The sequence below is a fragment of the Crocodylus siamensis genome, chromosome 6 (genome assembly GCF_052110815.1).
Source record: "Crocodylus siamensis isolate JL-2025a chromosome 6, ASM5211081v1, whole genome shotgun sequence".
Classification (NCBI taxonomy): domain Eukaryota; kingdom Metazoa; phylum Chordata; order Crocodylia; family Crocodylidae; genus Crocodylus; species Crocodylus siamensis.
This window is the reverse complement of record NC_143400.1, coordinates 62,921,311-62,946,735: the sequence shown is the minus strand read 5'-3', so window position 1 is coordinate 62,946,735 and position 25,425 is coordinate 62,921,311. Positions and strand designations below refer to the sequence as shown.

The 25,425-nt window shown below is 41.1% G+C and overlaps 1 protein-coding gene across 2 annotated transcripts in view; it reads right to left on the bottom strand.

The window, feature by feature from the left end:
• Window positions 1–5,036: 5,036 nt before the first annotated feature.
• Window positions 5,037–25,425, bottom strand: part of DAW1 (dynein assembly factor with WD repeats 1) — a 47,023-nt gene continuing 26,634 nt past the window's right edge. The window contains exons 7-13 of one of the 2 annotated variants that reach the window (XM_090051888.1): window positions 18,260–18,367; window positions 16,101–16,207; window positions 10,630–10,732; window positions 8,832–8,946; window positions 7,832–7,908; window positions 6,303–6,465; window positions 5,037–5,647 (exon numbers count right to left, since the gene is read on the bottom strand). In XM_090051888.1, the coding sequence (XP_089908014.1) occupies window positions 5,613–5,647; window positions 6,303–6,465; window positions 7,832–7,908; window positions 8,832–8,946; window positions 10,630–10,732; window positions 16,101–16,207; window positions 18,260–18,367 (708 nt within the window). In that variant the 3' untranslated portion in view covers window positions 5,037–5,612. Of the gene's footprint in view, window positions 5,648–6,302; window positions 6,466–7,831; window positions 7,909–8,831; window positions 8,947–10,629; window positions 10,733–16,100; window positions 16,208–18,259; window positions 18,368–25,425 lie in introns of those variants that run through there. The other variant, XM_090051889.1, reaches the window with a different exon arrangement.

Below are 25,425 nucleotides of genomic sequence, written 5' to 3'. Positions count from 1 at the left end.
CAGCAGTGGCAGACAGGACAAATGGCAGCAAGCAGGAAGACGAGACCCTCACCTGTGCCCCAGGGCCAGGAGTGGCAGAAACGCAGAGGCCAGGCTTGCAGAAGTGCTGGTGAGGGCTCTGCCTGCCATGGGGGGGGAGAGAGGGGCAGACTGTGGGCAAACCCTCCTTCTCCACACAAGCCACAACCCTCCCCCAACACATGCATAGCACCCCACAAAATCCATACCAACTCACAGATCCACACATACCCTCCACCCCCCCAACACAAATCACACACACACACGCACCTTCCCACACACTCCACATACCCACAAACATATATCCACCCCCCATATCCCCCATACCCTCCCACAATATACAAGAGTAAGACTTCCTTTTAAGATTTTATACTATCACCTCTATGTACACTATACAAACACAGGTAAATCAGGACAAAAATATTTTTTGAAATGAATGAATGTTGTATATTCAGAATAATTTTGTATTTTTCTGGTTCAGAGATGGCAAAACCCCTTGCTGAAAGGAACAATTCTGGGGGGCAAGGGAAGGGATTTCTGGTGGCAAAGGTCAGGGGTTAGGGGGTAGGACTTTCGGTCCCAAGATTGCGACCAGGGGGTGGGACACCTTTCAAGGTGTGGGGCTACCCATGAGGCCATCAATGGCTTGCCAAAACTCAGTAAGCAGCCCTCCACCCAAAATAATTGCCTGCCCCTGATCTGAAGGCACTTTTACACATGCTTCAGGGGGGAGCAGCGCTTTAATTAGAGTAGCTCAGAGGCTTAATTAGAGTGGCTCAGAGGCTTAATTAGAGTGGCTCAGACCAGCGCTTTAATTAGTGAAGCAGTGCTTTAATAAGCAGAGCGGCGCTTTAATTAGAGTGGCTCCCAATGTAACACATTGGGATACGTTCCAAGACCTCAACTGTACTGACCCCCAGACTCATTTCTACCACTTTTACAAGACAATTTTGATACTTACCAACAGCAGACAGTACACACAAGCACAGGGTGGTGTTGAATGTTTAGTTGGTGTAAAGAGTGAGAGGTGAAGGCTTCACTGATGGACCAGGAAGAAGGGTAGGAGATAAGGTAGCAGGATAGTTAGAATCCATAATGGGGATGGGCAACTACAGAAACACGTTGCAGACAATAAGTGAGGAGTACAGATCCATACAGGAGAATATAGCTTGGTGCATATCACTTCCACAATGCACCGCACAAAGCAGCTGACTTTGGGCTTCCACCACACTGATAGCATACGAGTGAATTTACATTGCATATAACAAATTTTTGGTATAAAAAGGGTCATCGCATAAGAGCGAATTTGCACAAGCAGAAGCTGCATAAAGTGAGGGAAACCTGTACACGAGATGCAGGAGGCTGCTGAAGCACAGTAATTGCCACTCCCGATTTGATTAATCAAGTGCTCCAATGCACTGTAATTATAGGACATTGAAGCAAATAAATAGCTATATAAAAGATTCCTTAAAGGATGGGTTGATTTCATTGCCATTATGAAAGCTGTGGCTTTGTTTCAAGCTTTTATTTACGTGATATGGAGCCTCATGCTGAAATACCGAGCACCTGCACCTCCACTGAAACAGAAGAGAGTTCAGCACTTTGGTATTTCAGTATCCAGCCCAGCATAATCCCAGCTGCACCCTACTTTTTACCCAGCTGAGGAAAAATGCAAGGAGTTAAGGCAAGTTTGTAATTGTCATTGTTCTATGAATACAGAAAAGCCCAGGTGAGCTTACTTAATTTGCTCAAACGCTGCACACGCCAAAGGCTGGGTCTGACTGACTTGAGTTATCAGAATATTATGGTCCATTTTAAATGTAATTAGCATTATGGAAATACACCAGAAGTGAGACCTTCATACTGTGTACGACTTAAGTAAGAACCAACACCTACACTCTGAAAGCACCACAAATCCAAAGTGTGGTTCTGCCTTCCCTTTGCATGGGGTCTGTGGAAAGAGGATGGAGATTTCTTAGACCTTTCTATTCACTTTATTGCACACCTACATAATGACCAGACAGGATCTGACCTGCAAAAAGATTCTCTGAAATGCAAAGCTAGCCCACATTTGTATGACTATAGAACTAATTATTCAAGTCACTAATGGCGTCAAAATTAGGCACATACTTTTGTTTAGTATGCCAGATCTTGGTGCTGCATTGGAAGTGTAAAAATTTAAATTTTCAATATATACAGGAACCGATTTTATGTTTATTGGTGCTAGTTTTTGACAATTTAAATCTTCATTCCTTGTGCCAATATCAAAGATTATCCTCGCATAATACCTTTGATGTATTACTCAAGGCTGGATACATTTTCCTAGGTTAAACAGTATAAATTCTTGTCCTCCACCCACATTCATTCAGTTAAATTCAAGACACAGCTATTTGCTATAGAGTGATTTTCCTGCAGATACAGCTTGTTTATGTCTCATGGCCTTAATACAGGCTTGGGTGACACACCAAAAAGAAATTTAACCATGAATCATGTATTCACACTTTCAGAATGTCAGGGGAAATGCTGAAATGAATACAGCTCATGTGAGCTATTTTATAAATAGAAATCACCTCCCTCTTAGATAGACAGCGTACACACAGCTGCTGACCAGAACAGGAAGACATTTAATTCAAAACCAAGCCACTACTCATGGTTGTATTCAACATTTGGCAACTATAAGCAAACATAAAGCTAGTGGTTTAAATTTTTCAGACCCAGTCCTCTGAACAGTATTATAATTGGGAATAGACCCTTAGAAAAGAATTTGATTGTAGCTGTAAAGTTGTTAACATTTAAACAGGATAAACAGTTATATGAGACAGCTGGTCTACCAAGCTAATTAAAATGATTTGTAGTGAAGATTCTCTATGGGTTTTGCAGCCATTGTGCCCCCAACCAGCTGCAGAGAAGACAAAGACAGTGGAGAAAGTTGCAGGAACAGCAAAGGAAAAAGGTAAATTGGAATGGACCTCCCATCCCTTCATTAAGTCTCAGCACCCCCAAAATGAGAATGCCCAGGTTGATGTATTTATGGCTGCTTTTGAGGGAAGGAAGCTCGAGTTGGAGAATAATGTGAAAAGAAATCTCTTTGTTGTAGTTGTGTGGAATTTGTGGGGCTGAAGTATAGCTGTCCCATGAATCTGACTCTCTATATGCCCTCCTTATCATCTACTCTCTCTTACACACATATATACACACACCATTCTATTGTCCAGGATGAGGATACTGCCTTGGCTTTGCAGCTATTGGAAAAGCTCTAAAGTCCTTGTTTTTCTAAATTTATGCCCTTCAATTACTGCCTGGCTCCATGGGTCAAGAATACCTGGACATAGTTAAATGAGCTGCCTTGCAACATTTGGAAGTCAGAAGGAAGTAGTACTTTGCGAAGGGGTCTACTGCTAGTTTTATCATGGAGCAGGCAGCAATGTTTAAAAAATTGACTATTTTAGTCCAATGAAATATGTTCATCAGGAAACACGTACGCTATCTGGCCCCACCGAATATCCCCAATAGATTAATAGGATTGCAGATGGGGAGCAACTCTTCCACTTTAAATGTAGGTGGACTGACAAGTGTCTAGTCATTATTCTCCCCCTTTTACAGCTAATGAAGTATTATAACCCCTGAGCCATGGGTGACTGGTGCTGTATTAGTCGGGGGGGGGGCGGCACATGCCCCCACCAGAGACCAGTAAGCGGTCGCCAAATCTCACTGATGGGGTGCAGGCATCCGCTCGTGGCTGATATTGAGATGGCCAATCGCTGTGGCTGACTGCAGTGGCCACTTCCAGAAGTGGCTGCAGCTGCTTCTGGAAGTGCCATGGCACTCCACTCCCCGGCCAGTGCTTGCAGGGGGGGCATCGCCTGTAGTAGTAAGAAATCTCTTCCCCATCCCTCTCTCAGCCTTCAATAAAGCAATAAACTTTCAATAAACTTGTCCATGGTCACACAGCAAAACTTAGTCAAAGTTAGAAAGAAAACTCAGCTATCCCAATTCCCAGTCCCATACTCAAGCTATGAGACCACAACTGAAAGTTTTGCCATAAAAATAGGACAAGACCTGAAATGCAAAGCTTCTGAAGACATGTAATTTGTGGAATCTCTCATGTATGGTAGGGGAAAAAGAACAGTAATGAACAATAACAGCAGGAGAAAATGCAGGATGAAAGATTAAGCAAGAATTACTGTTTAGTTACAGTGCCAAGGAGTTTTTCCCACTGCATGACAGCTTCATGGGAGATCAAACCTGGGGGTTAACTATTTGATGACATCTGTATAATGTGCTTTAAACTGTTTTCCTCAATTTCTCTTAATTAGCAGCTACTTATCTCATCCATCTGATTATACACCCAATCCTGCAAATCCTGTACTAGAGGTACATCTTAGATATCAAAGGGATTTATGCATGAAGAGTTTGCAAAAGTAGATCTTCTAGGCATGACTTCAACATCTATGTCAGTAATTCTATTCAGCAACAGATTTCTTTAATTACGTAAGTTATATTACCCAATAGTTTCACAAGAGAGCATCTCCTGAAAACAGTATTTGCCCAACAAACCACAGGCAATTCTGTTCATTGATTTGCACACATCTAATTTATGCTTATAGATACCCTATATAGGATTAAAAATACCAACCAAATGCAACACACATGCACACACCTTTTCCCAATTGATTCTTCCTCTTCATACAGAGACACTTTAAACACCCCTCTCATTTCACTGCCTATTTGATTCCTTTCTTACCTCTTCACAGGTTCCACCATTGCTGCTAGGACTGTCTAGGCTGGCCTCTGCTCCTTTCACTTGCCTTGCCCTTCTGTGAAAAAAAAATATTCCAGCTGTTCTGCTTGGAGGAAGGTGGGATGGGGAGGGGACAGGCAGATACCACAAGAGATTGCAGGTGGGGAGCTAAATGAAAAATATTTTTTTTATTATTTAAACAGAATAAAGTTTCATATTTAGTAGCAGCAACACAGCTTAGAAACAACTGGTCATACAGGATTTTCTTCCAAGATAGAAAAAAATCACATTACAATGAACACAACTTGACATTTTAGGATCACAGGAAAGCAGGCCTCACAAGATCATCTAGTCCAAGGCAGGATCATCTCTGAATAAACCATCCCAGCCAAGTGTCTGTCCAGTCTCCACTTGAAAATTTTCCGGGATGGACATTCCACAAATTCTCTACTTAAGCTTTTTATCAAAGGTAAGCTTTTTTATCAAAAGCATTAATGTAATATAGAAACACTCAAAGATGTGTAAATGACATCTTAGACGCATTTTGTAGAATCATGATTCTATTTTTTATTAAAAGTGTTACAAGAAAAACAAACATGGACATACGAAAACATGCACCTAAACCTTCTATAATAGTGCTAGCAGTGGTGTCTTTCAAATAATTAGCTGACTTCAGCAGTCCTAAGGGTTGGACCTGTCAAAAGTTCAGGTAATTTGTCTCCTTTAGCAAGGCTGAAACCTGGCAGAAAAAGACTGAAGGAAAACGATTTTGAAAGAGTTGCTGTTTATTGGCTTCAAGAAACTCCTGATGCTCATCAAAGCTTCTAGCCAATCAGTCATACCTCATCTTCAGTCAGCGCCATATCCGACAGGTGTTATCCTTGCTCCCTAGTAATAAATACACATTATAAGGGATTACTTTTGCCCTTCCCATTTATGTCTTTGTTAATATCAAAATCATAGTTACTGGGTGCAGCCCACACAAGTAGTTGGTTTGCAAAATCCTCCAGCCCCTCCAGCTCCAGGCTGTGAAGAGACAGTGGAGGTATGCTGCGTTTCTGCACTCATCCCTGAAGCCTAAGTGGACATTTCCGCCAAATCATTGCAAAGTCACTATTCATGCCTGATCTTGGAAAATGGATGGAGCCTGCACAGACCCCAGGTCCAGATATATAGAGGTATGCAGCCCTTTTTCAGAAGCTTTCTGTATCCTGCCCATCTAGTATCTCCTCACTGCACATTCAGTATGAGAACAGGGGTGACGGTTTGTGGGTATACATGCTGATACAACAGGTACAAGTGTTCAGTCCTAACACTTTCTCTGAAACACATTTAAATTTGGATTGCAACAGTATGACAATGAGCCATATATCTTAAGTGAGTATTTCATTCAACCTTGGTTATACTATGTTTAATAGTAGTGACCCTGAGCACAGTCTCAGCACATGATCTAACATCAAGCCCATGGTCTAACTTTTCAAGCTCTAACAACATTTAAAAAAAATAAAAACAGTCTCACTTCTAGGTGTCAAACATTAGTTACCTGTAATAATTATATTGCCTTTGTAGTTGAAAGCACATGAGAATATCTCATCAGTGTGTCCCTCTAATATTTGAATGCATTGTCCTGTACTGGGGTCCCAAAGTCGAGCTGTTTTATCAGAGCTGGCTGTTAGAACACGACTCCCTTGAGGATTGAAGCAGATCTTTAAAAAAAAGTTGCAAGACCATGTAGCATCCTTTAGTATGTCAGCCTGTATAGCTTTCAGAGGGAACATGGCCTAGTGGTTAGTTTTGCAATCCCTGATGTAGTCTGCTGCTGGATTCACACAGGCAGACCTTTGCATCTGAAGCTCCCTGTAGATCCAATATCAAGATCTACACTTCAGATATTAAGCCCCAGAAATAATGACTGCTCTGCTACTGCATAATTTATTTGTATGCCACAGTCATACAATAATAGGGTAGTTCTCTGTTATATCTAAATTCCCAGCAATTTACTTTGGCTGACTTTTTGCTTTCTTAAATGTATGTTGACAGTTTGCTTACATATTTTAATTCCTAGCATGTATAATCATAAAAGTAGCCTTACTGCATCAAGTTTATTATTAATTTAATGTTTTCATTACACAGACTGTTGCTGAATTATTGATGAGGAATGATATCCAACATATCCTGTTCCCCACCCCCACCTCATAATCAACCTGCAAAACAGTAAATTCCCTGAATTATCACATCCATCCTCCCACAAAGAACTGTGTAAAAACAGATCCATCTTTTAACATGCCCAGCAAACTACAGCTCCCAGATAAAGAAATTCATTCCAGAATTGAAGACCATGAGGATGTCACTGGCCATTTCCTTTGTTAAGAATATGCCTGTGGAAATGTCCCTCAGGCCCCTGCTATGTTACATATATTAGGCAACTAACTGATTAAATCATGCAATCGATTTAGACCAGCTACATGTACAAAGTAATTAACATACCATAAAAATGACTATCCAGCTATAAAAAGAGCCAACCAGCTACAAAGTTAGTGCTTGAAAATGTGCAACAACTCTATAGCTGTTTTCTATCCAGCTTTAATTTTACCATGCAGCGAGCCCTCAGTCAGCAAGCCTGAGGTGAGCCTAGAAGATGTACTTTATACATTATATTAACTCAGATAAAACTATCCCTCCTGAATCTAACATCTTTCACTGAGGGATGTTAATATAGTACATTCCTCAATAATTCTACCCGCTTTGGAAAGCTTCGGCTGATAACCCATTCAGATAGCTGGATTTGTTCAGATGAATGAATGGGTACAAGCTACTATATCAAACATAAGATTTGAGTTACAGTACTGTACTAAGTAAGGTGTAAAAGAGAATAGGATAAAGTACTGAAATCTCAGAAGGTAATATTCTAAATAAGAACTTGTCAAAAGCACCCTAACAATCCCCGCCCCCCCCCCCAAAATCTGAACATTGCTTACATTTTTCATCGTTTCTGGGACACCTAACAATTAATGGTTAGCACATCATTTGGAAATAATATAGATAAGCATACATCACCGCAAAAAAAGTCACCTTTGAAATTTCTCCTCCATGCCCTTCCAGTTTTGCAATGCATTTTTTTGTTTCTGCATTGTAAACTCTTGCTGATCCTGTAGGAGTAGAAGAGGGGGTCATCTGTAATTGTTTTGGATTTTCATAAATGGTTACTTTTACTAGAATGAAAGGCCTCATACTCAACCTATTGAATTTAATAAGAATCTTGACATTAACACTAATGGAAACAGAAGTTGTTCTGGAGTATAAATAACTAACTTAAGGTCCAATGCCGCACATATAAACGTGAATCATTTTTTCCCCTCACACAAGGAAACCCAATGACTTCTATCATGTTGTCAAGGTTCATCCAAGCAATAGTTACTACTAAGAAGTCATTATTTACCAACACTGACATTTTAAATCACCACAAATTTGCCATATACACAAGTAAAAAAAACCCATGGCCTAGTAGGAAAATGTTGGCTTTTTACTACCTTTGATTGTGCAACCTTTAAATTTATACCCACAGTTTGACCAAGCCATTTGCACTCTGGATAAAACATGAGCAAAAATACAAGCTAGCAAATGGTCCAAGTGATAGTTTTCACCAATCTATTGTTGTCAGAGTTTAACCACTGACGAGTTATCTTCATAAACTGCATTATTTTACCTCCTAACACAGGAGCTACCAAGCTAGACCAAATAAGTAGCCCATCTAGTATAGAATCCTTTTTCTGACAATGATAAACATCAACTATTTCAACAGAATGGGCAAATCAGTACAACCTAGTAGTATGCAGTATCACATGGCTTCTTTAATATGTATTATGGGAAAAATCTTTTGGGTATTGGGATACTTTAACATTGAATATTAATATTTTGAAAAATAATATGCCTAACAAAACCCTCAAGTACCAGAAATGAAACAAAATCATCTTCCTCCACTCTAGAAATCACCCTAGGGCAGAAAAGCTGCTTTCATTTTTTGTTAACTACCAGCATGTGAAAGCAGTCCAGCCCTGATCAAGTCACCTACCATCAGCAGAGGCAGTTGCAATACGCTGGCCTGCATAATCAAAACAGACATCTAATACTTCGTCATCGTGACCTGTTAAAGTAGCCATACGTGTCCCAGTCACCGCATTCCAAAGCTGCATAAGGATAAAAAGCAATAAATGAAAACCTATCCAAATAATTACATGCCATCAATAGTAATCTTGCCATTTATTTTAAATAAGTTGCTTGATATGCATGTAATCAATCAGTAAGTACCATGACTGCTGCATATATATGCACTGCCTTGGTGCCTAAGAGAATGTAAATATATTAAGAAACCTATCAATATGATATTCACCCAGATATAGAAACAAATAGAAAGGAAAATGTACTGGCTTAGCACAAGGCAAAACAAGTATCATTAGAGGTCTAATTTTTTTTTTGCTTTGTTTTAATCTTAACAGGCACCTGTCCATGTGCAGGGAGGCTGCTCCAATGCCCTGTAATTACAGCATGTTGGAGCAGACTTAATCCAGTCTTCTGGAGCACGGTAATTACTTCAGCGTAATGTGCATCAGCATCCCCGCACTGAAAAACAGTGGTGGGGGCACTTTAACTAAAGCTTGTTCGATGATCTTTAGTTAAAGCACCCCACCACCATTTCTCAGCGCAGGGACACTGATACACGTAATGCTCCGAGCGCTTTAATTAGAGCAGCTCTCAGAGCCGCTCTAATTAAAAGTGCCCCCCTCCTGGACCCTGTCTATAAACTCCCAATATGTTTGGGACATACCATTATTTAAGCAGAATTCTCTACTGAAATGAACAGGGCATTCAGGTCTAAAAACTGATGTTTTATTCTTCAGAATAAGAGCTGGACTGATGGTACTACATTACAGTACTAATTAATTAATGTTGCTCATTTGTAAGGAATGCATATTTCTAAATCAAGAAGCTGAGTAAGCTTCAGTGGAAATCACACTGTCAAAGTCATAGGGATGCAGGGATAAAACAGATCTGTATCAGAAATTCTACATCCTATTAATGTAATCTAAAGAAGTGAGGGAGGGGAAAGCTGCAGCTATTTAAAGCTAGTCAAGAGAAATGTTATTTTCAAGGTAGGTAATGCAAAATGTACTGAAGATGATGGAAAGGATTTTTAAGTTAATCTAACTCAATTAGTTCATCTCTGCACCAAGTCTATGAGCTCCATTGAGTCAGGAAACAAAAAACAACATTACTCAGAAAAAAAAACACCCCACAGGATTAAATGCAGTGTAAAGATCACTGTTTCACTGTAGTGCTGTGAAAAGTATGCACCAAATCATGACACTGCACAAAAAAGTCACAGAGCAAGAAAGCCCCATAACCTTTTGTGGAATTTACTCCAATTCGTCTGCCAATTCTTCTGCCATCAACACAAAAGAAGTTCCCAGGCCACATGGATTTTGGGCATCTCTTTAGAAAATCTGTCCTACCCAAGGGTATCAAGGAAGTTTGCAGCACACCCAGGAGATAATAGCTCTTCTGAGTCAGAATCCAAGGTCAGACCACACTAATATCTGTCCTCTCTTCTTTATGCTTATTTCACCAAATTAGCTGTAACATCACTCAAATCCTGTCTTCTAGTTCAGCTGCAATGGGTACCCATTATAAATCATTAGGCAGTCAAAATGTGCAGTATGCAAAATGATTCTGAATAGGTTACAATGCTTTTCTGAAACACACAACACATTTTTAAAGTATTCATCATAAATGAAACCCAACAATAGATTATTTGCTGTATGGCCCAAGCAGCAATTGACAGAAGGCATTTGGTATAGTTCCAATTATCTTACCATGCATGTTTTGTCCATTGATCCAGTAACAATTAGGGAACAGTCCCAGTTGAACTGTGCACTGCTGATCTCTGCCCGATGACCTATTAAAGTATGTAACTTCCTACCAAAAGAGAACTAAAATTTAGTTGTGCATTTGCTGGTAAAGTGATAGTAAAATACAAGTATATGTTATAGTTGGGAAGACAATATAATTAATGGCTAAAACCCTTCCTGCCTCATCCACTAATATCATTGAGAGTATTAGTGCTGACGGAACAAGATTTGACTGACTACGTCCAGAAGGCAGTAAGGTTGGTTTAACATACTAGTGGCATATCAACGCATGTTTCTTCTCTCAACCCAAAAGTGATGGAGAGGGGGATAATGGAATGAAGTTCCTTTCATACTGGCTTCTCTTTGGAGTTTCCTACTATCTACTTTCATGTTTCTAGAAATCATTTTAGAAATAACTCCTCAGAACCACCAGAAAAAAATTATAATTTATTAGTATGCTTCTGAATAATCAAAATAACTGTACTGTACTTCTCTTCAGATAAGCTACCAACAAAACTAAATACAAATCTAGAAGACCCCAAATCAATTCTAACATCAAAAATTATCAAATCATGTTCCCAATTCTACACAAAATCTCCATTAAAATCCCGGATAGTTTTGCCAGAGTAATGAAGGTCGGATCAGGATCATATGACAATGCAAATAAGGATTCCACATTATTATAGTGGCCCAGATCATGTTAAATTCAAGATATCTTATCAGAACAAACGTACAACACCAGCAACACTAGTTTTGTTAAATGCTTCAAGCAGCTTTAGCTGGGAAGTGCTGAATAATTAACCACTGATGCCTGCTTTAATTAATGATGTGCTATAAAGCACTAGAACTAAGAGAAGATTAATTGACAAACATATTGAAGGGACTACAAATTAAGATATATATCACATTATACAGCTACAGGTTTAACTAGTAATCAAATTAATGACCAGACAAGCAACAGAGTGAATCTGTGTAATCCAGAATACTCGTTTTTCAGTGGCTAGACCAGAAATAGAAAGACCTTAATTAATGTATATGCTAAATGAAACATTCACAACAGCAAATCTTCGGAGTAACTGAACATTATATTTGTTTAGTGTAACAACAACAAATAAAGCTATTACCTTAGTGTCCGTTTAAAGAATTAGTCTATTTTCTAATTACATGTTTCCTGCTTTGTTGTTATTGAGTTGACCTTTTTACACTAACTAGACGCTGAGGAGCATTTTGGCTCTGTGAATTTATTACTTGGCCATCAGTACTATTGTCATATTATAACAGAACCCAAAATCTCACAAAAGGATGGAAAACCCAGGTTTACAAAGGCAGATTAAAGGAAGATTAAGTCTTTGGTCAAACTTCTATGTGCCCCAATTGGATGGAAAAGTAAACCAATATACTTAATAAATTACATTGTTTGGAACATATCACTGAAACTAACCAGTCACCGATTAGATATCTCATTTTAATTTAGTTACATGCATACCTCTGTTGTGCTTACTTTCCATGACCATTAGAGTAGCCAACTCTTACTGGTACAAAGGCCCATGGACAGTGAACTGTCTAATTGTTGCACCATATATGATGCATCTCACATGATGAGATACTACCTCATAGTCTCTCATGAGCCCCAATTATAGGCAATTAAATGAGACAATGTATCATTTTCAACAGAGACTAGAGTTGGTTGAAAATTGTCCTTACTGAAACACTTCTGATGAAAAGGATTTTTAACAAAATGAAAATTTTCATCTTTTGACTCATCAATAAAATATTAAGGTTAAAGTTTTCTGAAATTCCTTCATCTTGTTTACCTATCTTGTGTGAATCTAACTTTTAGAGAGATTCAAAGTCCACGTGTCCTCTCAAGCTTTCCTAATGATAATAAAGTATGTGCTTAGCCAGTCGGATAACAGAATTAGATAACATGTAACACTGATATCAAATCACAAGCAGCCAATAAAACTGAAATTTAGAATGTCAAGTACCAAACCTGTTCTCCACAGAATGCAGTTAATCACATTTGATGAGATTAAAAAAAAAAGAAAAGAAAAGAAACACAAAGTATCTGGTGCACATTAACAGAAAATGACTTAAGAAAAAAATTACAAGCCACAGATTAATTTTAGTGGACAGAAAACGAGGTCAAATTAGTGGGGGTTATTTTTCACAGTGAATTATTGTATCAGCTAAAATAGTATTTTAAGTGTTTCTTTCCTTCACCACTGCCCTAAATCGTGGCATGGCTATGCTGCCCTCTAGCGATTGCAACCCATGCAGAATGTAAAGCAGGTTACTATTGCTACTACAAGCTGCATGGACACTACTGGGTACTCCTGATATCTCTAATGTCTGTGTGATCATCTCGCTTTCTAGTACTTCTCTATTCAAAGGAGATATGTTCTTAATCTACTACACAAGCATGATTATTTCACCAGTTAACATTTTAGCCTATAGTTACTTATTAGTCACTTCTTAGCAGTTTCACTGCTGGTTCCTACTCCATTTTGTGCAGTTGCTTTCTACTTATGTTATTCCTTTATAATTAACATGCCAAGAATCACTGATACATCCAGCTGGAAAACATCTTTCATGAACATGGCAGCAGTCAACCAGCTCATAAGTGATTTCTATACTGGGGAAAATTTTAATGCATATCAAACTAAACAAATTGACTTTCATTTTTTTATTTTTTCCAACACTGCTAATTACCAGAGTTACTGTTGTTTAAACAAGAGCTTCCTCCTTACCAGTCCATCTGTAATGTGATCCTGAAGTGAAGTCACAGTGCTGAACCTGTAACATCGCAACCATTTCTGTAGAAAAACAATGCAACATTAAAATCCAAAGACTCTGACTTCACTGCAGGATCAGACAAGAAGAAGCTGAAAGAAAGACCCATTTCAAAATACAAATATCTTCAATAACAAAAGGAATAAAAGAATAAAATTACCACCCAGAGACCCAATCTAGTGAGCTGCTGAGATCTTGTGAGGCACAGTGGCATAATTCTTAGTGTTTCAGGATCAGGCCAAAAGATCATTCACATGCACACTATTTTCTCTCTCAGCAGGATTACCTTCAGGGTTGCAGTGTATATCACCCAGTTTATTACTACTCCCTTCACAAGCTAATTTCAGAGAGATTCTGCCTTGTTTCACATTGAAAGAAATCCCTCATGAAAATGTAATGAAGTCTTCATATCAACAATAAAAAATAAATTACATTATCTACTATAATCAAGTGGTTTAGAATGTCATTTGTATCGAGTCTTCCGCTGAATAAACTAGGACTTGTGAAAACAATATAACCGGCAGGGGCAATGCGTGGGGGATCCACGGGTGTGTACGTGCACCCCCTGTCCAGCCATGCTCCCCATTTAGCCAGCAGGCAGGGGGTCAGGCGGAAACATCTTTTCCCCACCTTGCAAGCACCAGCTGGGGAGCGGGGATGCCAGCAAAAGCCGCGGGAGCTCCACAAGCGGCATGGCCACTTTTACAGTGAGTGAAATCAAACCCATCCCCGCCCCCTCCCCCCAGCCAGTGGTACTGGCCACTGGGGGACACTCCCCATCCCAGATCACTGACTGCTGTCGGGGGGGCACATGTCCCTACCCCCCGACTCAAGAGGCACCAGACACCCATGATTACCAGCCAATGTTCAGCTATTTTTATCACATCATGCCAGGTATTGGCATAATCCTGAACTCTAGCTAAAGCACCTGATTCTTCTATCAATTACACCAGTCTTTGAAATCAATAGATTTATATTGTCACAACACCAGCATAAGAGGGAAATCAAACGTTCTCTATTTATTAAAGACACAATAATAAGACTGATTTCTTTAGGGTTGTTGGTTGTAGCCATGTTGATCTAAGAATTCCTCAAGAACTGAACCAAATTAGTGCTATACCTAAGATACACAGCTGATATCTTCATCATTTGGACCAAAAACCTGCAGTCTCTGATTGATTTCTATCACAAATTCAATAATCATCACCTCTCCATCACACTACCTCTCGAATACTCCAGCACCAACATTTCCTTTTTTAGACACCATGGTCTATCCAGAATGGTAAAATACAAACCACCATATACAAGAAACCCATGGACCAACATACATATCTACACAAAACCACCAATCACCTAAACACACCAAGAAAGCCGTAATACACAAGCAAGTCCTCTGATACCACCAAATTTGCACTGAGGAGACTACCCACAATCGTCACCATGCATATCTCAAAAGGGCCTTTCACCTGACAAGGACACTCCTCCAGAGATAGATCACACTTTTGAAAGAGCCACCTGGATCCCACATGAAGAACTGCTGCAGTACAAAAAAGAAAATCCCCACAAATCACGCACCATTAGTTATGACATACCATCCCTCCCTGGAACCTACACGGAAAATCCTCAAACAACTGCAACCCATAATAGAAGAAGACCCTACTCTTAAAGAGATCTTTCCAGAACCATGCATCCTAGCCTTTAAACAAGCAATGAATCTCATCACCAGAAGCAAACTTCCTATGGCCCAAAGCACACTGAACAGATCCAGAAAATGCCGGGACAAGAAATGAAAAACCTGCCAACATTTCTCCACCACTCCCACAATCACTACAGCCCACAACAGAACCATCACCATTCCTGGATCTTACACCTGCATCTCCAGTAATGTAATATATCTCACCCACTGCACTAAACGCCCCGATGAAAGATATACAGGAGAGACCAAACAACTGCATACCAGAATGAATGGACACCGGAAATCTATCAAAGACAAGAATACCCTATTACCTGTGGGGGCACACTTCTCACAGAAAACATTCTCTCTCCAGTCTCTCAGTTCTAATCCTCAAAGGCAATTTACAAAACACCTGTCACAAATGAACCTACAAATTTCACTTCATCAACCTACCAAATACAAAAAAAATCATGAACTAAATTTAGACACTGGATTTATGGCACCTTATTAGAGATGCACCAGTACATTGGTCCATATCGTATAGGCACCGATAAAAAGGAAAAATCGACATTATCGCAAACTGGGTTTTTTGGCTGTTGTGGCCGATAATGTTGCCAATAAATGCCACGTGCATGCACGTGGGATGGAATTTCTAGCAGCTCACCGGAAGGGTATGGGGGCAGGGCTCTCACCACTCTGCACACCCCCAGGGGAGGGATGAAGGGCACATGCATGGGGCAAGGGCAGGCTGCCGCTGCAAGCTGGTACTGGGGGTGACTCCAAGCTCTTCCTGGTGGGGAGGGGGGGCAGGTCTGCACTCAAGGCAGATAAAGGAAATATAAAGGACCTGAATATTCAAAACAAAGCAGAATTGCAAGGTTTAGAATTTGTAGTCCTTGGCAGTACCCCTTTAAAAAAAGTCATTAAAACAAGACAGTGCAAAGTAGGCTTATGAATCTTTTAGTACCTGCCAGTGCCAACATCCCACACTGCAACTGTATAGTCAAAGGAGCCAGTGATTATCCTATCTCCTGTGGTATTAAAGGACAATGCAAGAATTTCTGCTGAGTGCCCCTAAAAATATTTACAAAAGGTTATTCAGGATATACATTAAACTTTTGCATGAATCTCATCCAGTAAATAACTTGTGTAGTAGCATTACAAAGAATAACAAAGAATACTAGACTTTATTTATACACACTTACATATTGCCATTTCTATTATACCATATAGCCCTTTGCTATGACAATCTAGTGTATTTATTAGTGTCTTGTAACTTTGTCTTTACCACAGCCTGTTAGATCTTACTGCCTATATTACAAAGGCATTTAATAATTAGCCTGTGTCACCTAAGCATACTGCAAACAATTCTGTGATGACAGGAAGAATAAATTTTAACTGTGATCTGATAGGTCTTTTCTACATCTAGTTCACATGTAATAGCATTTGCTAACCACAATATAATCAGATGATTTAATTACAATGAACTAAGGGTTGGATTGTCAGTAGCCATAGCAAGCCAGCATGAGAGAAAGCATGCAAGTATGTGCAGACACAAAACAACTGAAATGGTCCAAAACGTTAGTGATTGGGAACAAGTTCACAATTGCTGTGGAACAGGCTGCAGGCACATGTAACAACTGAACTGTTCCCAAATGTAACTGATTAAGAGCTGGTCTACAATTGTGTGAAAGGCTGCGGCTCCCAGGGGGTGGGAGCAAGCAGCAGTCCAGGACCACTCGCAGGGAGTGAGTGTGCGTGGGGTGCAGGGTAAGTGGGACAGAGGCCGGGAATGCTTGTAACCATGCTTTGCAGGTCCCAGGAAGGGGGTGGCAAGGTTGACCTGTGGCTGGGTTGTTTTTACTTTTCTGCTTTATCTTGTCAAACATGAGTTCAATAAACTTCAATAGCCTGCAACAGACCAAAGACTTCAGTGTACCTAGCTGACTTGGGGATGGAAGGGGATAGGGGAGGAGTGAGGTATGCGTTATGGTTCCCAGGGCTGCCTGGAGGAGCATGATGAGTGAATGGCTGCAACTGGTTGTTAAAAAGATGTTAGCTTTTACTGAACAAGTGAAAGGAAGCTCATTGATAAAAGGTGCCAAAAAAGGGGGAAAAAAAGGGGGCAGGAATGTTCTGGCCACGTACTAGAGCAACTAGTTGCAGCAGTAAAGGGGAAAGGGTGATGCAGTGTGAAGGACTGTGCAGACTGGTATCACAGAACACTTAGTGTCCATGCATAACATTGAACCAGTTCATAGTATACCAGCTCAAAACAGTATTTAATAGTTCAGGTACATTTCTGAACCACTCCAGGGAGGCTTTAAACAACTTTAACAAACTTGTATGTCTGTCTGCTCCAGGTTTAAACTGCATTTAAACTGTTCAAAGTGTTTTGTGAGTCCATGCAGTTTCCTGCATGTCCCCTGATTATTTTAAACATAGGCCAAAGACATCCACATTTTCTACAGCCCCACCTTTCCCAGGCATGCTTTTCTTCAAATAATATGGGAAAGTGAGAAGGTGGTATTGCCTTCCCTGTTCCACAGGTCAGACACTTGAAAAAGGATAACTATGCACTTATATTTAGAATTTATGCAAGGGACTTGAATATACTTATAAGTTTAGGCAGAAGTATTTGAACAGCAAGATTTTAGTAAGTCAAACACAGGCAAGAGAAATCACAGCTTAGACAAACTTAGTAGTCTCAGTACCCTACATACATTCTGAAAAAGATGAACTGTAGTCTCGAACATTAAAATTTTTGAAGTTACTTTACATTATCTCTCAGAATAATTACAGTGCAATATTCATAATGATAAGACCATGTTAATGACAGAAGTCAGGCATTCTGGCCTAGGACAGTAATTACACTGAATTGTGACAATCTGACATTTGATGGAACAGGCTTTTATGGTTTTTAATAAAAAAGCATAGCTTTCTTACTCCTTTTGTATTTTCTTAATCCACTTTTTAGCTACAGTAATTAAGGGACTCAGATGGTAATAAATTATATGCCTAAAAGTACTAAGAGAGATAATTAAGTACTTCTGCCCCTTCTATCTCAATTAGTAACTTTAAAAAAAAAAGCAACCACCTTCAGAACTATAAAGAATGCAAGCATACATTTAAGGTGACCACTTCCTCTCCATTCTGTATATCCCATAGTTTGGCTGTGGCATCCATGCTTCCAGTTGCTACCAGAGTGCTTTGAAGATTAAATGATAAACACACCTGTAACAAAAAACACATGGAAGAGGGAAGTGGTAGAAGAAAAAATATGCAATTAAAAAAAATTAAGTGGGTTGAAATTACTATTTCAAAATACGGCAACACTACAGCTTACCAGTCTGTGACCTATAAATACAGCAATGGTACTTTAAAACTGTGATCACAACTGGAGCATCCTTCTGAGATTTTATTAGAGAAGAAACAAATCTTTATCAAAGCTCTGGGTGATAAATCAGTGGACTGACCTAACTGGTTCTTTTATAAATGACTTTGTGTTGAAAAAGTTTATAAGAACATATTTGAGCCTAAATTCAAATTAGACTTTTCAGATATAGCTGCATTTTATATTGTCGAATAACAAAAATGAAGCAAAGTCCCCAACTCTTCTCTCTCACTGAAAACTGATATAATCAACATCTAGTCCTCAGTAATTATTCAGTATGGTAGTTCTATCCCATACCGTATTTACTCAAATATAAGTGGAGGTTCTCCCCGCCCCCCCAAAGAAATCTTCGTTTACAATTGCATGTAAGGAAACCTTATTAAATACACTGTCTATCATTAAACTGCTGCCAAAACTAGCAGGTGCTCAGTAATGGAAACCTACTATGAAGCTGATTAAAATACAGCCAACACTGAGCATGACTATAAAACACACAGCCCATCATGGGCGACTGTATCGATGGGAACCTTTTATTTTTGATGTGGCCCTTAAAAAACAAACAAAAATAACTGGCAGTTGCTCCCCAAGGAAGGAATGAGCACTGGGTCTGCAATAACAGGTCAGCACCCAGAGAGACCAAGGCAACCTCCAACATCCTCCCCACAGGTGTCAAAAATGTTCATGGGAACCTTTTTTTTTTGTTTTAGCTTTTAAACAGAAAATAGGCGAATATTCCCTCCACAGGGAATGGCATTGGGCCTGGAGGTACTGCAATATCAGGCAGGCACTGAGAAGGCCAGAAGCAGCCCTTTCCCCTTGGTGCCAAAAACGCTACATTTGATATCAGCCAAAAAGGCTGAGATGCTGATGGGAACCCTTTTTTCCCCTTGTTTTATCAAGACTTCACATCACAGAAACAACTACGTATCATAACATACAACTATATTAAGCCCTTAAACAACATACATCAACTTCTCACAAAAAAAAAACCCTTACAGAAATCTTTTTCTTCATACAGAGCCCCATGAAAAACTGGTACACTTCAGTAACCACCTGAAATTCTCCACCACTATCAGTCCTCTCCCTTTGTTTAATAAAACAAGTGTGTCCATCCTTTTCCCTCCACTTCTCTGCCTCTTCCTCTCTATCTCTTCTTTGTCCTGATTAATGTAGTGTTTCAATACATGCAACCGCAACTTCAGGCACTCTTTCAGTGAAAGCCTACCCCTTGAACACCCAGAGGTTTTGTATGTTCCATAAACTAGTTTTAACCATGTTAATAAAGTCCTTAATGACATTTCCTCTGGTCCCTCAGGTATGTCCATATAGTACCACCTCCCACACTAATAACAGGTTTATTTTGGAGACACTCAGAAAGCGGTAGACCCTTTCCCACATGGACTCTTCAAAGTGGTCTGATATACTCCCCATTTCCTCAAAATTGCAGCCATGTGAAATTGGGTCATACGCACTGCTTGCCCCTCTGCCTCCATTATGGCCTCGCATATCATGCTTACATATTTCATATAGATGAACAGTCCCAAGTCCTGCAGCCCCCACCTCCTCATCTCTCTTGCTCTGTACAGGTCAGCTCTAGCCAACCTCTCATTTGGCATTCCATAAGAACACACATATTTCCCTCTGTACTTTTGCTATCTGCTACCAAGTTGGTGGGAATACAATTCCCGTATATAGAATGATTGGCAGTAGCAGAGCCTTAAATGCCACAACTTTTCCAACACAGAGTAGTGTCTTTCCAGACCATAACCAAAACATTTCCCGTAGCTTGGCTTTCACCTTTTCCCATTCAGTATTACCTTGTCCTTTGGTGTCTAACAGGATCCCTAGTATGCAATTTCTCTCTCTCTTATTACTTCTCCAAGTCCCTCCCCCCTTCTTCCCACTCTGCTTTAAGCTCTCTTTCTGCTGCCTTTCCTCTGGCAAAAACAGTTGGGACCACTCATTTTCTCCCACGCAGGGTGCTTACGTTAAGAATATTTTCTTTCTCATCTTTCTTTTAAACCAGGTGTCTAATTCTTGCCTTGTTTCTTCTACCTCTTCTCATACCCGTCTTCCTTCTGTGGCTGCCATTAGCAGCTCCTGCATTTTTCTTTGCAGCTCTCTTAGTTCTGTCATTCTTTTCCCAGCACATCCTTCAGCCTTCCTTTCCGAAGAATTCTCCTACCCTCTTCACCTTCTTCCACCATTCTCTGATACTCCTGAAATATTTCTTCAAGTGTTCACCACCCCATATACTGTCTCATGTATGCTTAACATCTCTTCTTCTTGTAACAGCCACATATTTAACTTCCATAGTCCCTTCCCTGTCATGGGTCTCTTATCAAGACTCATTTCCACCTTCAGCATACTGAAAGCCATATGCATGGGGTTTTTTCAGCCTTATTCCTATTTCTTTTGAAATAAACACAAGTCAATTCTTGATTCTTTCCACTGGAGTCTGTCCTAGTGAAAACTTTCTCCCCTGCCTATGCATCTCTTAGCAAGTCTTATTACATTTGTAAACTGTCTGGATGAGCTATCTAAAACTCCATTTCCTCCTTCCCCTGTTTTGACACCCACTTCAATTATACAATTGAAATCTCCTGCTATTATGGATGGTCCTCCTCCAACCATGTAAACTGCTAGCTTTCTAAGCAGCATATTCCTTCCCTCCCTCTCCAGTGATGCATATACATTGAAAAATTCTGATTCTATTCCAACTGATAGTTCCATTTGTTGCAATCTGCCACCGATGACTTCATCTACCTGCTCTCGGTTTTTGAAAAATATTGCTATCCCTGCTGTTCTGTTTTCATTTGTCCCTGACCACCAAGATAGATCCCCATCTCCACCTTTTCTCAAAGCATTTATAATCCCTCTCCCCTGATATACCACATCATTGTAGGCAGATTATGTCTCCCCTTACTTGGCTCAATACTGGTTTTATCTGTTCCAATCTTTTCCTTGTTAAATTACTCCTGATGTTAAGCAAAACTATTGTTAATGCCATTTATGCTTGTTTTCAAATGAGTGTGCCTGTCCCTCTAAGGTTTGTCCCTGCTTGCTTTGAGCTGAGTGTACCTGTCCCTTAAAGTCTGTCTGCACTACTGCTTGGGTTGGTCGACTCATCCCCCTTCCTCACACACCTTCCTGTAGCCTTTTCAAGCTGCCGAATCACTTTCCCATTTAGGAAGGCATGCATATTCCCACCTCCCTGCTTCTTTCTGCCTTATGATCTCTGCTCCAGGCTGGATTTCAGAGGCACTGGAGACAGGAAACTGCTTTCCAGCTCTTCCTCCAACTCACTTCTGTCATTATCAGGTTTCTTCTTACTGGTCTTCCGCCCTGCATTTTCTTTCTTTTCCTGGCCCGTCTTTCTGGTTCTCTCTCTTGTTGCATCTGCACTTTTGTTGTCTGTAGGGTGTCTTCCTTCTTCCCCACCACCACCTACATGTCTAAGCTGTTTGCTGTACCCGCCTTCCCTTCCATTCTATCTCCTCCTCCACTGCCTCAAAACACAAAAATTTTGCCCCCCTCCTCTGTTTCACTCTCCTGCAGGATTTCTTCCAAAATTTCTAAGTCAGTGTCCAACCTCTCCTCCTCCAGGTTTTGCTGTTCCCCAGGGGGTCTGACTATGTTTTCAAAGGCTTTGGGACACCTACAATACAAGTGTACCTCTCCCTTACAAATACTGTATGTTAGGGACTCCTGGCACTCTGCTGCTTTATGCCCCATCCCCTCGCATGTTTAGCACACCATTAGGAGACAGTGTGCAGACAGGTGCCTCACCTTTCTGCATTTGCTGCACTGTTCCAGTTGCCTGCATTACATTATAAACCTGGTTTGCCCCAATCTTGATCACCGATAGGAGATGCAGTACTCCACCTAGGATCCACTTGCTCGCTTGTAACACTATTCATGCCCTTCAAGACCCCATCTAGATACCATATTGGTCCCATACTTTCTCTATCAACATTACCCTTTGGAAGTACTTTGGAAGTTTCCATCCATCTTTCTATGTCTTTCGTCTCTAGTAAATGTGTGTATATTCAAACTATAATCACTCTCTCTCTTCACTTTTCCCCCGCTATGAACTTTATCCCTCTTAATTCCTCTCTCTCGCATTTCTCTGCATACTTCTTCCAAAAATTCTCATACCCTTCTCCATCCCATTAAGTCAGTTCCCAAGTCTTTTGATTTGAGAAAGCAATCAGGTGGGTGAGATGCTCCAACTGCACCTCCAAAATCTCAAACAGAACCTTTTCCAGGAAATAATATTCATTTCATTATCGATCCCATCTGCCTCGTTTCCAGTTAAAGTTGTCTTTATCTGCAGCCTCTACTCCTCTTGGTCCCACTTCCATGTTTTCCCGCCATGCTAACCCTAGTGGGCTGGCCTGCCATTGTATTCCTGCTGCCCCCCCCACTTCTTGCCTGATGTACCTTTTCCTGCAGCTGCCACTGTCTCCCACGCTCCTCTGCTCCTGTCTTCCTTCTAGCATCATTACACTCACCATTACTGCCTCCACTGTTGTTCTCACTACCATTTTCTTTCTTCCTTTCTTCTCCACCATCATCCACTCTTCATCTATCTCCAGATCTTCATTTCCGCTCTTCAGCTCTTTTACCACCCCATGTTTACTTGCCACCACTGCCACTGTTTTGAGCTTTGGGTTTCTCTCTTCTATTCCTTACACCAAAATACTCTATCAATCCCTTTCTCTGCCTTTAAGGCAGGGGTAGGCAAAATATAGCCTGCGGGCTGAATCCGGCTCGCCAAATGATTATATCTGGCCCCCAGGTCAATAGCCACAAAGTCATGGGATCTGCCCTGCAGGGAGCCAGTGGCTCCAGCTGCTGCATCGTGCCAGGTGGGTGGGTATGTCCTGGCCCCATTTGCAGCTTATACCAGCTTCTGCCCCATGTGCCAGAAGCAGTGCCAGGTACACGTCAGCATGAGCCATGGACACTTCCAGCAAAAAAATTCTCACTGGGGATCAGGGTGACTGTCCGAGATCACAGCTGACATGCTGGTGCAGCAGTTTCACCTGTGGACCAGGGCAGATGCTCTGATCCTCAGCGGGAACCTGCCAACTTCATCCACAGCTGATGCTGACATCCACCCAGCACTGCTTCCAATGCATGGGCTAGGAGCTGGTGTAAACTGATACATGCTATAGGTGGGAAGGGAGGTGGGAGGGAGGGAGGGAGAGACAGAGAAAGATGGTCCTGTCCACACTCTGCCCATGATGAGTGGCAGCGACTGGTGCTGGGTGCCAGAAAAAAGCAGGACCTGGCGGTGGGTGCACTCGCTGCTGCTGGGGCCCTTCTGGCTACAGCCACTCAGACCCCACGCTGGGGCTATCCTGCAGCTCCTCCCCATCGCCACCCCATGAGCCTGGGGTGGCCCAGAGGTGGCACTGGTGGTAGCAGGAAGAAGCCTCACAGCAGCCCTGGCAAAGGCTCCAGTTGGCCACAGCCAGAAGGGCCCCAGCAGCGGCAAATGTACCCGCTGCCAGGTCCCACTTTTTCCAAACACCCAGCACCAGCCACTGCCACTCATCTAGGCAGGGGGTGTGCAGGAGGACCTCTCTCTCTCCCCACCCACCCCTGCCCCAAAACCATCCTGCACCTACAGGACATCTCTGCAACTCACACTAGCTCCTGGCCCATGTGCCAGAAGCAGCGCCAGGCAGGTGCTGGCATCAACTGTGGACATAGTCAGTAGGTTCCCACTGGGGTAGAAGGGCAGCCTGAAGGCAGTGCTGGTGAGGGACCCAGCTGAGCTACTCCTGCTGAAGCTGCTGCCTGTGCCAAGCCAGCTCCCCACCCTTGGCCCCATCCCATATAAGGTGGTTTGGTGAACTGTTGCAATGAGAGAATTGCTGATTTTGTCTGTAACAAATTCCACAAAACTCTCTACATGCTCCATGGGCCCAAAATTTGCCCACCCCTGCTTTAAGGCATTAATCAGCTTTCAGAACCGATAGAAGACTATTACAAGGAAAGGTTAGCACAACCCATCTAAATTAGATATATTGTAGTGTCCATTTTGCCCAGTCCCCCTTCAGTGCTGGCTCTGTTTCAGGTCATGGTGAGTTCAATATATTCTGACATCCTCTTCACTCCCATAGCTGAGCTGCACCTGTCTTTCCCATTTTCAGTGATTCCCATTTCTTCACCAGCTTTATATGTCTTGCAAACATCAAACAGGGCCTCAAATAGTTTACCCAGACTCCCTCTGTTGGCCCCTGTCTCAGCCTAGCACATATGATTAGTGTGGTCTCCTCGTCCATGAGCAGCAGTTGGACCAAGTTGCCTTGCACCTCATCTACATATAAATTATTGGAGGATTTCCATACTTATGACAAGAACACCCAGTTCCAGTCATGAGTAAGGGGCTAATTAACACATGAATCCTTTGGGGTGGGGGAATCTGGAGTATACACACATACTGAGCAGTGCTAAGGTATGGGGTCACCATGGCTTGAAACACTGTTAACTCTAACCAACCCCCAGACTTATTTCCCCTACTGTACCAGTGTGAAGGGGACAAAAACCAAAGCAAATCTCTAATAATTAGATTCTATTCCTGGAACATTTTAACAAATTTATAAATTTTCCATATGTAGAATCTAACTGTTAGGAGTTCATCTTATAATAAGGGTCATCTTATATTTGAATAAATACAGTAATACGGAACAGCTGGTATCTTTGAAAAAAAGAAAATGCATGCTAAAACCAAGCTGCATTTTCAATTATATATGATGGTAAATTAAAACATCATGTTTCATATTTCATTACTAAACAGATCTAGACACCACAGAGGACAGTTGTTCAAGTGTAGTATATACACACTCTTAGAAACGCAGGCCTGAGTTGGAGAACTAACTTCCGT